Genomic DNA, 13,588 nt, shown 5'->3' on the forward strand with positions numbered 1-13,588 from the left:
ACTTAGTTTAATAATTTTAAACTATGGCTTGCACTATACAGAAGTAATATTGGCATTATATTCATGATGTTATCCAGAGGAGAACTGGCCCCCACAGTGAGCCTGGTTTTTCCCATGTTTTTCTCCATTAACCAACATCTATTGGAGTTTTGTGTTCCTTGCCACAGTCGCCTTCGGATTGCTCACTGGGGTTATAAATACAATAATTATTTAATTACTTATTTTTAAATACAATTCACAATCGTATTTTATCAAACTACACAATGATGACTAAGACATAATAGATATTACAGTTTTATTTTCTGTTAATGCCTGATCTTCTGTAAAGCTGCTTTGAAACTATGTGTGTTGTGAAAGGCGCTATACAAATAAAAATGACTTGACTTAAAGAAGCTTATTATCTCAGCACATCACATTGTTTTGTGACTGACTGCTTTTAAATATTCAGTTCCAGGAAAAACAAGCTGAAATCTGATTTATTTTTATTTTTATACATTATTACATATAAGCTCTTTAAAAACAACAGCTGTTTGTAAATGAGTTCAGTTTAGGTGATAATATATTGTAGTTTATAGCCTATTATTATAGCTGATAATATTCCTGTTGTCAATAAAATAAAACCAAGCTTACGTTTATTTTTTAGGCAAATGCTATTTGCACCCTGGTACAAATAATAGTATATCCTGTTTACACCCCTGTACAAATATTGGCAGATATTATTTACACCCCAACCGTGGTGCAAATAATGGTAGATACTAATTTTACCCTGGTGCAAATAATGGTAGATACTAATTTTACCCTGGTGCAGATAGTGTCAGATACTATTTGCACCCATATTTAAAACTAACTTTAAGTATAGGCATCACTGAATCTGTTTATTTGGAGTCCCACAGACACACTACATTAACTCCTAAACCTAAACTTACCTTAGAAAAAATAACCTTGTTTTTACTACAGTAACTGTGGATTCGCCATGGTGTGTTTTGTAAATTTACAGTAACCACAAAATTAACCATGGTTACTGTATAACTACCATATTACTGTAACTGTACTATCATCAAGGTTAATTATATTAAAACTATGGTTTCTGCCAAAAAACATGGTTACTACAGTTTTAGTAATAAAAAAATGAGTAATCTACACACAATCGATTCACCGTGACCAAATCACTGTGATGAAATCAACTTTTATATTCATTTTTATCTATTATTTTAAGTAGTATTAAAGGAAATATAAAGAGTGGGAACAGGAAATCGGATGGGGAAAAAAGTGGGGGCAAATGCGGATTCAAACCACGGTTGCTAGGACAACATTACACATTCACACCATCTGTAAACCCAACCCCACTGCAGCGACACCTACAGTTCAGTTAGTTGTATATTTCCACCAGACTATTGGGGTACAAATAGCTGCACTGTGTGGTAGATGCTATTTACACCAGGGTGCAAATAGACACTCTGTTATTTTTATAACATCTCTGAAAAATATTTTTTTAAATAGAGCTGTTCTTTTGTGTAATCATATAATATATATTTTTTTTCGTTTGATGAATGTCAGTCCATTATAATGATGATGTTTTTGTGTTCAGATGTTCATCATGAGAGAGCAGGTGGATGTGATCTGCTGTAAATCAGTAGGAACTGATCTGTCCATGCTGGATATTGATGATTTCATCACAGAAATCTCTCAGCTGAAGAAAGAGGTGACGTCACTGAAGGCAAAGCTGATGGAGAGAGACGACAGGTCACAGGTTTAACATTCATTTCATCCTTTCCATGAATCACTGGCTACATTCACATCACAGCTGAATTTGACCCAAACCTGATTTTCTGCTTAAATTTTTGTTCACATGACATTTTAAATGTTGCCCATATCAGACACTGGTCTGAACAGCCGATGCTCGTTAACTGACCCGCATAAAACAATCTCTGGTATGCTCATCATTATAATATGAGAATTAATTATATTGCATTAAAAATGTATTTTGCTGGTTTTTTTTTGTTGTTGTTTTTTTTTAGCAGAAAGGAAACACATTATATATATATTACACACACACACACACACACACACACACACACACACACACACACACACTACCGGTCAAAAGTTTTGAAACACTTACTCATTCTTTATTATAATTTTTTTTTCTTCACATTTTAGAATAATAGTAAAGCCATTAAAACTCTGGAATAACATAAATGGAACTATGGGAATTATGTTGTGACTAAACAAAATCCAAAATAAATCAAAACTGTGTTATATTTTAGCGTCTTCAAAGTAGTCACCCTACATGTACTCTTGACATTTTCTCAACCAACTTCTTGAGGTATCACCCTGGGATGCTTTTTAAACAGTATTGAAGGAGTTCCCATCTATATGTTGGGCACTTATTGGCTGCTTTTCTTTGTTATTTGGTCCAAGTCATCCATTTCAAAAACTTTTTTCAAGGAGAACATGGGAGTGTACTCAGAGGAGCAAGGCAGGTGCTTCCATCAGGATATTCTGGACTTTGAACGCCGCTACCAAGGACAGTATAATGAGAACATGATGGGAGACTACGTTTGGGGGCTGATTCGTGAAAGTGATTTACAGTATATTCGTAAATCTCGAAAAACTACTCGCTTCTAAATCTTTTGTAGTCATTTTTGTATTTTGTATTACTTTAGTATAAATACAGTGCATCCGGAAAGTATTCACAACGCTTCACTTTTTCCACATTTTGTTATGTTACAGCCTTATTCCAAAATGGATTAAATTCATTATTTTCCTCAAAATTCTACAAACAATACCCCATAATGACAACGTCAAAGAAGTTTGTTTGAAATCTTTGCAAATTTATTAAAAATAAAAAACGAAAAAAATCACATGTACATAAGTATTCACAGCCTTTGCCATGACACTCAAAATTGACCTCAGTTGCATCCTGTTTCCACTGATCATCCTTGAGATGTTTCTACAACTTGATTGGAGTCCACCTGTGGTAAATTTAGTTGATTGGACATGATTTGGAAAGGCACACACCTGTCTATATAAGGTCCCACAGTTAATAGTGCATGTCAGAGCACAAACCAAGCCATGAAGTCCAAGGAATTGTCTGTAGACCTCCGAGACAGGATTGTATCGAGGCACAGATCTGGGGAAGGGTACAGAAAAATTTCTGCAGCATTGAAGGTCCCAATGAGCACAGTGGCCTCCATCATCCATAAATGGAAGAAGTTTGGAACCACCAGGACTCTTCCTAGAGCTGGCCGCCTGGCCAAACTGAGCGATCGGGGGAGAAGGGCCTTAGTCAGGGAGGTGACCAAGAACCCGATGGTCACTCTGACAGAGCTCCAGCATTCCTCTGTGGAGAGAGGAGAACCTTCCAGAAGAACAACCATCTCTGCAGCACTCCACCAATCAGGCCTGTATGGTAGAGTGGCCAGACGGAAGCCACTCCTCAGTAAAAGGCACATGACAGCCCGCCTGGAGTTTGCCAAAAGGCACCTGAAGGACTCTCAGACCATGAGAAACAAAGATTGAACTGTTTGTCCTGAATGGCAAGCGTCATGTCTGGAGGAAACCAGGCACCGCTCATCACCTGGCCAATACCATCCCTACAGTGAAGCATGGTGGTGGCAGCATCATGCTGTGGGGATGTTTTTCAGTGGCAGAAACTGGGAGACCAGTCAGGATCGAGGGAAAGATGAATGCAGCAATGTAAAGAGACATCCTTGATGAAAACCTGCTCCAGAGCGCTCTGGACCTCAGACTGGGGTGAAGGTTCATCTTCCAACAGGACAATGACCCTAAGCACACAGCCAAGATAACAAAGGAGTGGCTCCGGGACAACTCTGTGAATGTCCTTGAGTGGCCCAGCCAGAGCCCAGACTTGAACCCGATTGAACATCTCTGGAGAGATCTGAAAATAGCTGTGCACCGACGCTCCCCATCCAACCTGATGGAGCTTGAGACGTCCTGCAAAGAAGAATGGGAGAAACTGCCCAAAAATAGGTGTGCCAAGCTTGTAGCATCATTCTCAAAAAGACTTGAGGCTGTAATTGGTGCCAAAGGTGCTTCAATAAAGTATTGAGCAAAGGCTGTGAATACTTATGTACATGTGATTTTTTTCCGTTTTTTAATTTTAATAAATTTGCAAAGATTTGCAAACTTCTTTCACGTTGTCATTATGGGGTATTGTTTGTAGAATTTTGAGGAAAATAATGAATTTAATCCATTTTGGAATAAGGCTGTAACATAACAAAATGTGGAAAAAGTGAAGCGCTGTGAATACTTTCCGGATGCACTGTATATGTTAATTTGGATTCATATGTTGTTGTTTTTTCTGACTTTGTGAGCGAAAAGACACAAATTCACCCGTTTTCTCATTGGAAATAGGTACATTTCAAAATATCAGTGTCCTGGCCACAAAAGCAAAGTTTGTTGGAAATAATAGCCATTTTCTATACTTTTGAGGCATAAGCAATTAGGATATAACACTTACTACCCAGGAATAAAAAAAAATTACACCGTGTAATTTGCAGAGTTGGAGAACATACTTTAAAAGTGTTCTTTTGTTATTGATGTTTCCTACTGAGAGCGGCAGAGCACTTCTGCCGATTTCTTTTCCACACATAAATACAACGCGCAGAGAAACAGCAGGCAGGCGAGTGAGCAAGAGAGAGAGAACATGTAAAAAAGTATTTTGAAAGAGTGCGCGCTCCCTTTACAGTTAACCCTAAGCTGAGCTACTGTCAAGCTACTGAAAAATGTAGTTAAGTTAGAAGCGTGGCTACTTGTTGTCAGCTACTCCCCAACACTGGTTTGTAAGGTTTCAAATAATATGATATATGGCTTTGACTCTGTCATGATGAACAGTACTGATGTGATTGTGTTGTGTTTGTCAGGAGCTGGAAAAGGTTTCCTGTCAATCTTCAGTGTGTGTGACTGATAGGACCTCCACAGAATGTCAGGATTTAGTGTGGAGCGGCAGAGATCAGTCCACACCACAGCGGCTGCTGGACAGACTCTCTGAACAGAGATCTAGAGACACACAGGACTCACAGCTCACTTTACTCTGTTCTACTGATGCTCAGGAGAGTGTGTGTGACAGTAATCAGGGTGATCAAACCTCCACAGAGTCTCTGACTTCTGTCTGTAATGCTGGAGAACAGCAGATGCTGCAGACACCAGTGAAGATTGAAGTGAAGCAAGAGGAGATTAAAGAAAACACAGCAGAGGAACAACAGAGTGATGAAGATGATGATGAACAGCAGATGCTGCAGACACCAGTGAAAATGTGTTCAGTGAAGCTGCTGGACTGCAGGAACCTGATGAAGATGAGAGGAGAAACCACAGCAGAGGAACAACAGAGTGATGAAAATGATGATGGAACCACAGCAGAGGAAAAACAGAGTGATGAAGATGATTTTACTCCTTCAGGTATGTTTCTTCCTTTAATGTTGTTTTACATTTTGAGGACAATCAACTTCCTCATTGTTTTATTGTTGTTTTAGAAGTGCTCAGTTGTCTATTAGAGGGATTGTTCACCCAAAAATGAAAATTCTCTCATCATTTACTCACCCTCAAGCCATCCCAGATTTGTATGACTTTCGCTGCAGAGCACAAAGATTTTTAGAAGAGTATCTCAGCTCTGTAAATCCATCTAGCAGTGTGAATGGAGGCCAGAACTTTTAAGATCAAAAAATCACATAAAGGCAGCATAAAAGTAATCCATAAGATTCCAGTGATTAAATCTACATCTTCATATGCGATATGATAGGTGTGGATGAGAAACAGATCAATATTTAATTCCTTTTTTACTATAAAAATATGCTAGACCTCCTATGCTCGTTCACGAGAGGTCTTCTTTTGTTTTTTGCTGATTCGTGTTATTCGTGCATATCTCCACCTGCTGGGCTGTTGTGCAAATTTATTTATTAATTTTTCTCCTCTCTGCCCAGTAGGTGGCAGGGCCGATCGCCGATCACAGATTTAAGATGAAGATCGGTCCATTTAGATGGGCAGCCAATTGATCAGTGCATCCATTATATTTTATTTAAATGTTTCCAGAGAAATAACGTTTTTGCGATGTCAGTGACTCTAGATTAAAGCTTCTGCTTAAAGTCTTAATTTGGTATTTTGAATTTAAGGTATTCAGGGCTCGACAATAAATACTGACCGATGGCCCAGGGCCAGTGTGAGAGATTCGGGCCAGTTGCTAGAATTGTCACTTGCCCAATTGGACAACAAGTGAGAGAGAACAAAAAATACATGGAGTGAGCAGTCTTCTAACCAAGTACTTGGAGACGATCGAGCATGATTTTGCACTGCTGTGTGGCACACTCCCTCCCTGGGCTCTGGCTTGGGCTTATCTTATCGCTCTTCCCAAATTGCTGCAACAAGAAACAGCTGTTAGACCATACTTCCACCTGCCCAATTGCACACTTCTTCGGGTTTGCCGTGAGCCCCGCTCATCTCAGTGATCTCAGGACAGCCCGCAGATGTTGCAGGTTCTGCTGCCAATCATTACTGTAAATAATGATATCATCTAAATAAGCAGTGGCATAAGCACAGTTTTGCATTGGAGGCATTGGATATGCATCAAATTAGGACACCGCTTTACATTTCATAATCCACACTGAACCGGACCGACACGTCACTCTTAGTAACCAGCACTACAGGGCTGGACCAGTCACTGTGGGATTCTTCTATTACTCCCATCTCAAGCATTGCATCCAATTCTTCTCATACCACTTTTTTCTTGTGCTCAGGAAGTCAGTAGGGATGAGTACATACCTTTTCTCTGGGCGTAGTCATGATGTGGTGCTGTATGAGGTTTGTACGACCAGGTAGAGGTGACAACATGTCTGCAAATTCATTCTGCAACTTAGCAACGTCTGTGAGTTGAGACGGTGAGAGGTGGTCTCCACAAGTGACTGGTGTGAGATGATTTGGCTTTTAAGTTCACTTCCAGCCTGAGCTCCACCCTCTCCGGAACCACCGTCGCCACGTCACAGGGACCGCCTCCCTCCATAATTTCAGGAGGTTGAGATGGTATATTTGACGTGCGTCACTTCTATCTGTTCGTTTTACCTCATAATCGAGATCTCCCACTCGTCGTGTGACCTCAAAGGGCCCTTGCCACTTGGCAAGTAATTTGGAGCTTGAGGTTGGGAGTAATACAAGCACTTTGTCTCCCATTGAAAATTCCCATAGCTGAACTCCCGATATACAGCCGGCTTTGGCGTTCTTGAGCTTGTAGCAAATTCTCCTGTGTTAGTTGACCTAAAGTGTGGAGTTTTGCTCTAAGATCAAGAATGTGCTGAATTTTGTTTTTTACTATTTGAAGGTCCCTCCTCCCAAGCTTCCTGCATGACGTCGAGCTCGCCATGCGGTCGACGCCCATACAGTAGCTCAAACGGGGAATACCCTGTGGAGGCTTGCGGAACCTCTCGAACTGCAAATAATAGAGGTTCGAGCCACTTATCCCAATTCGTAGCGTCCTCGTGCACGAACAGGGTTTTATTAAATTGTTCCACCAACTCATGTATTTGTGGGTGGTAAACACTGGTGCGAATTGATTTAATACAAAATAATACTTAGTTCACGTAGTGTACGTGACTTGAATGTAGTGCCTTGATCAGTGAGGATTTCCTTCGGAATCCCCACTCGGGAGATAATTCTGGAGAGTGCCTCTGCAACACTGTGTGCTGAAATGTTGCGCAAAGGTACTGCTTCCGGGTATTATATTGCATAATCCACCAGAACTAACACAAAGTGATGTCCACGTGCTGTCCGTTCTAATGGCCAGAAAAGATCCATGCCAATTCTCTTGAAGGGGACATCGATTAACGACAGAGGGTGCAATGGCGCTCTTGGGGTGGCCGGTGGATTCACCAACTGACGTTCACGGCATGCTGCACACCACCTGCGATCATCCCCGTTAATGCCCGGCCAATAGAAACGGGCCATTAGAGGGTTTAGTGGGGTTTTTTTTGTCCTAAGTGACCTGCCATTGGATTATGATGAGCCATCTGGAATAGCATTTCCTGACTGCGCTTTGGTATCAACAACTGGGTTGTATCTTCTTTTGTCTGAGCATCCTGCATCACTCGATACAACCTATCTCTAATATTTGAAAAGTACGGATAAGTGAGTGCCACATCTGGCTGGAGACATTGACCATCAGTCACTTTCACTTGATCAAAGGTGTGCCTAAGGGTCTCTTATCGTGACTGCTCCAGAGTAAAATCCCCAGCAGGGAATCCTCTAAGGGCTGGGAAGGCCGAGACTTCCCCATCCCTTACGTCATCCTGACGTGGAACTGACGTAGAAAGCCCTGGCTATGCCTCCCTAGCCAGCGAATCACACACCTATGCGCTTTGTCACAGGACCCATTCACACATATTCCCCTCAATAAAGTAAATGCCACCCAATTTGTTCCCAAAATTACAGGATGGGTGAGGCGGGAATTAACCGCAGCCTCAACACTATGTTTTTGTCCCTGAAATTGAATTGTGACTTTCACTATAGGATAAATTTGAATTTCCCCATGCACACGCCTTACCTTCACCTTCCGCCCTGTGCCGAAAGCCTTGTCTTGAACCAAACATTGGTGGATAGTGGTTTGATTACAACCAGTATCCACCAAGGCTTGATATGTAATTCCCCTGATACTCACAGGTATGCGGTACATTCCAGCTCGATCGGGGGCGGCCCGTGGGGTGTTGGGGACCTGGACAAATGCTCCCAGTTCGGTCACAGGGCATTGGTCCTGTAAGTGCCCTGGCTCTCCACAACTCAAACAAGCTAGCCCTGATGTTATGCCAACACCCGCAGCAGTGTATTCATCATCCTGGGGGGAACCACCGTCTGGACAGACCCCCGTGACTGGGGAGCCGGTTTGGGAGTAAACGTCCCCCGTTTCCTGGGAAACTTGCTTCTGGTGTATGAAGCTCCAGAGTGCCTGCCGGTCCTCTGCTTGAGCACAGAGAATCGCCTGGAAGCACTGGTCTTGGTCTCAACACAGCTCAAGCAGGGCCTGGTGTTGCGCCTGGTGCATGCTGACGAGGGACTTGACGACTTCGGCCAGCGATGAGGACTCTTGACGGTGTATTATCTTCCTCAAGGTTCCCGGATTTTGGCACCACTGTTATAGGACTGGTCGTTGAGGGAATGAGGAAGCATGGTTCAGGTATCTTCACACCTTTTATTCACAATAAACACCCAATGGTATGGGTTTAACACTCTAACGTGTTTGCACTGCTGCATGGCACTCTCTTTCTCCCTTGGCTCTGGTGTGGGCTCCTCTTATCGCTCTTCCCGAATTACTGCAACAAGAAACAGTGTTGGACCTAATTGTCACCCAGGGATGAATCCTTACCGCTTCCCCTCTCCCTGGACGGACACTCAACCACGCCCTCACCACATTCGCCTTTACAGATGAAGCGTTGATTGAAAAGTAATAAACTTTGTTAAACCCCAGTTATACATATGGATGGAAATCATGAGCTGTTCAAAATCAAAAATTAAGTATATATTGTGCCACGTCACCTTGTGGTGAATCCTACTTTATATTTGTGGGCTATGAACTGTATTCACTCAACTCCTTTAGGGACTACCCTTTATTGCGGAGGAGTCAGGTAAACTTCAAACGTTTCTTACCCAGTTATAGTATGTTCTCAGTGCCTACACACACTGCCTACCTGGGTGAGGTGGGTTAGCCTCCCATTCAGTGCACCAGAGCAGACTCTGTTTTCGTAGAAGTCAGTCTAGGGCTCACGTGCACTCCCACTGCTCATGTCTGATTGCGATTAGGAGGCAACTTTGACCTACTTTTGTTAAGTGTGTCAGGATATTCATATAACGATTTCCCTTATGATCTTATAATCTTCTGATCCTTTGATCTCATGGCCTTATGATCTCATGATCTTATGGGAATACCCGTGATGGATTCTTGCTTCAGAGTAAAAAATTAAGAAGAGGCTTGGGACAAAATTATTAGAGAGAGAGGATTCCAGAAATGGTGGACTTCACTCTTTTATTTATCTTCTGTGAGCAAAAAGTTGAATACTTCTATACCTCTATAGCAGTATAATACTGAGATTATCACAGACCAGACCTCTAAAATAACATGATAAGCAGAATAGGTGTTTGTGTCTAAAGCAAGGTGTAGCTTGCTTGTAGGCTGTTGGCAGGATCTCTTGAAGAGCTGTGTCTCTGCTTCTTCCCAAGTTCGAGTGCTCGCTCAGCCACTGAGGCCTTCTTATATAGTCAGTGTATGTGGTACAATTGTTAAATTCTTGGTCTGGTAACCGCAAACTCATAACACTTTATCAAAATACATGCAGTTCAGAACACAGGCCATTTTGCATTACATATAACAGTTTCAGAATATATTCAGTTCCCTTCTTCCCCTTTTAATAATAGTGTACTAATATGAACATACAGTGCATACCCAGGCATAAAACACAGGATGCAGCTAAGGATTCTAACTTTCTCAACTGTCTCAACTACTCACTCACACAATAAATTTTTCAACACAGGATGTGTCTTACCTAATATGAGGTACAGTAACACATGATGTAGCTAGATAACTTTCTTTTCACAGTCACCCAAATACATTACTTCTAAAGTATCTCTGAGCTCATTTACTTTTGGGTTTTACACTTAATTCTTCAATGGTCCCTTTCTAGTTTTAAGGAGGATCTTCTAATCTGAACCCTTATTTAGTTTGGAGGAGGATAACACTCCATTTCTCCCAACAACAGTACATTTAATTAGGTAATGTTTCAAAGCGTAAACATTAATTCGACTATGGAAAGTCAGATTATCTTGATATAATCCCAGCGTTACTCATCATAATTGCATTTTTATTATTGCATATTACAGAGCTCTATAATTAAATTTTTACTAGGAAGATTTCCAATTAGAGAGCTCTCTAGCTATTTTTTTTACTAGTAAGAATTCTAATAAGAGAGTTTTGTAACTGAGTTTTTACTAGTGAAATTTTCAATTAGAGAGCTCCACAATTACATTTGTACATTGTACAATTAACATTCTGTTAATTAAATTTGTACATGGAAAAAGTCAAATTAGAGAGCTCTCTAATTGAATTGTTACTAGTAAAATATAGCATTAAAGATATGCTTAATTGCAGACCTCTGTAATTGGAATTCTTATTAGTAAGAATGTAATTGCATAGCTCTTTAATTGAAATTCTTACTAGGAAAAAAAATAGATCTATTTAATTGGAGTTTTACTAGTAAAATCCCATTACAGAGCTCTGTAATTCAGTTGTAGAGTACTGCAATTGCATTCTTACTAGTAGAAATGCAAATAGAGAGCTCTGTAATTGGAATTCATACTAGTAGAACATATATTGTAGAGCTCTTTAATTAAAATATTAATAGTACATTTACAATTACAACGAGTAATGCTGGATGCATTAGAAGCAAAATCGGCTTGTCATAATTTGACATGACAATGCCGTTTGATATGAAAAGAAGCAAAATCACTATGGCTATTATTATTTTCAGTGCTGTTCAGCTCCAGGGTGAAGATTACTATTTAAAACAGTCTACTTCATATCATCCTCATAGCACACCTGTTACATTTCTCCTTTCTGTACTGTTCAGGTATTTTTGTTTTTGAGCTTTGTGTATCAGTCAGAGTTGGTCTTGTTTGGGTTGTCTAATTTCATGTTTATATCCACATTCATAATGACCGATTAGGCCTAAAAATCTGTCTACTGTATAACATGTCACTACCGTTTTAGCAAGGTCTCCTCTCTCAGGATTATGTTTATTACATTCAGCCAATAATCAGATCTTTAACTTAGTGGCTAAATCTTTGATCCTGCTTGTGAAGACATTACACAGGTCCCTAAAGTTGACAGCATGACTAAACGGGTGACCAAAAACCCATCAGCTCCACTGAACTCTTCACTTAAAAACACATGTAAATGGCAGGACGGCTGAGGTTAATGTAATGTCTTTATGAATTTTTATCTGTAAATTGGGATTACATTAGGCATAAATCATATCTTGCCAATTATAAATGTGATACAATTTTGGGAGAAATTGTCTTCAAAACATAACGTATATAACAAACATTTAGCTTTGGACACATTTTTTTTAAAGCCATGATGGTAAAAACAGCTACTTTTCATTTTTGTGTTGGGGCCAGTGAAAATTTTGCCAGGGCAAATAAAAATCTGAAGCACTGGCCAGACCGGGCCAGTAGAAAAAAATCATTAGCATTGAGCCCTGTATTAAAGGAATAGATTAGCCCAAAAATTTAATTGTCATCATGTTCTTCCAAACGTTCTTTCAGGATTTTTTCTGTGACTGTAACTCCCATTCAATCAAAATGACTGTAGACATCAAATGCAACTATCATTCATAAGTAATGGTATAAAAATATAGCTTTTGCACAGCAGAAAATCACAATTAATACTAGGAATGGGGAAAAAATCAGCTCTTACAAATCGATTTTTAAATCGTCTCCCTGATTAAAGAATTTGTTTGAATTCATTTTAAAATAGAAACATTTTGCCAAATTTGCTGATTGATTGATAGATAGAGAGATAGAGCTGCACGATTCTGGATAAATTGAGAATCACGATTTATTTTGCTTAGAATAAAGATCACGATTCTCATGATTCTGAAGAAAAAATGCTTATTTCAGTGATTTAAAATTCCTGGACATAAGGGTGCTAAACAAAGGAACAGTTTACTAGAGGTTCTGACAAAATGTTCTTTTCTTCAATCTATGCAAAAATGCAATAAAGTTGTAAATCAAAGATATAAATTTAAAATGTTCTAAGTTCACAAGAGGGTGCAACGAAAACATTATAAAACAAACAGCACCTTGTTATTATTGCAAAAAAACGAAAAATAGTGCATTAAAAATAAAACGATTTAGCCTGTTTCTCACATGCTAAGTAAAAAGCAAAATGAGCGGAAAAGAGCTTCATTAACAGTTCTATGATAACTTGGTTTTGCACTTGTAAGCAAATATGCAATAAAACACTGTTATTTTACAAAAGTTAAAAAATATACAGTATATTATCAATTTAAATTAAAACAATGAGGCCTTCAGTGTTTCTCTTGTAAAAAATTGCTTCAATCTTTGAACCATTTTATTTAAATGCATTAATATTTTAACTTTAACAGCAAGGTAAGTATACAGCACAAAATAATTTTGGTGACACTGTAGACGCTAGAAATGTCCCATCCCTTACTGAAACAGAAAATATGATTGGTTAGAAAATATCAAATCGTGTGTAAAACGAACATTCTGATTGGTAGCTCAGCTGAATCGAGCTGTCAATTCTGCTCGTGTCTTCAGTTCAGTGCTCCCACCTGCTGCAGCTCCGTGTGCGGTTAGAGAGAATCTCTGTACACTTATTAAATAATAATCACAATTCACTCAACGGTGCTGCAGCATCACCTCAGTATAATTAAAAGTTATGGGTCAAAAGCCTCCTTGCTCTTCTGGCGGCCATACTCATCATAACTCATTTTAGGTGGGTATACGCAAAATCCTTTGAAAGATAGGTTGGCATATGGCGTATGCCCTGACTTCACTACAACTCTTTGAACTG

The 13,588-nt window shown here is 39.7% G+C and overlaps 2 protein-coding genes across 3 annotated transcripts in view; both read left to right on the top strand.

Moving 5' to 3' along the window:
• The window catches only part of LOC127418788 (zinc finger protein OZF-like), a 66,890-nt gene that overhangs the window by 41,934 nt on the left and 11,368 nt on the right, over positions 1 to 13,588 (top strand). Inside the window, exons 1-2 of one of the 2 annotated variants that reach the window (XM_051659611.1) lie at positions 1,673 to 1,743; positions 4,887 to 5,421. In XM_051659611.1, the coding sequence (XP_051515571.1) occupies positions 5,157 to 5,421 (265 nt within the window). In that variant the 5' untranslated portion in view covers positions 1,673 to 1,743; positions 4,887 to 5,156. Of the gene's footprint in view, positions 1 to 1,672; positions 1,744 to 4,886; positions 5,422 to 13,588 lie in introns of those variants that run through there. The other variant, XM_051659614.1, reaches the window with a different exon arrangement.
• The window catches only part of LOC127418537 (zinc finger protein 91-like), a 275,803-nt gene that overhangs the window by 6,112 nt on the left and 256,103 nt on the right, over positions 1 to 13,588 (top strand). The gene's annotated exons all lie outside the window — the stretch shown is intronic.

This window comes from Myxocyprinus asiaticus, chromosome 28 (genome assembly GCF_019703515.2).
Source record: "Myxocyprinus asiaticus isolate MX2 ecotype Aquarium Trade chromosome 28, UBuf_Myxa_2, whole genome shotgun sequence".
Lineage (NCBI taxonomy): Eukaryota > Metazoa > Chordata > Actinopteri > Cypriniformes > Catostomidae > Myxocyprinus > Myxocyprinus asiaticus.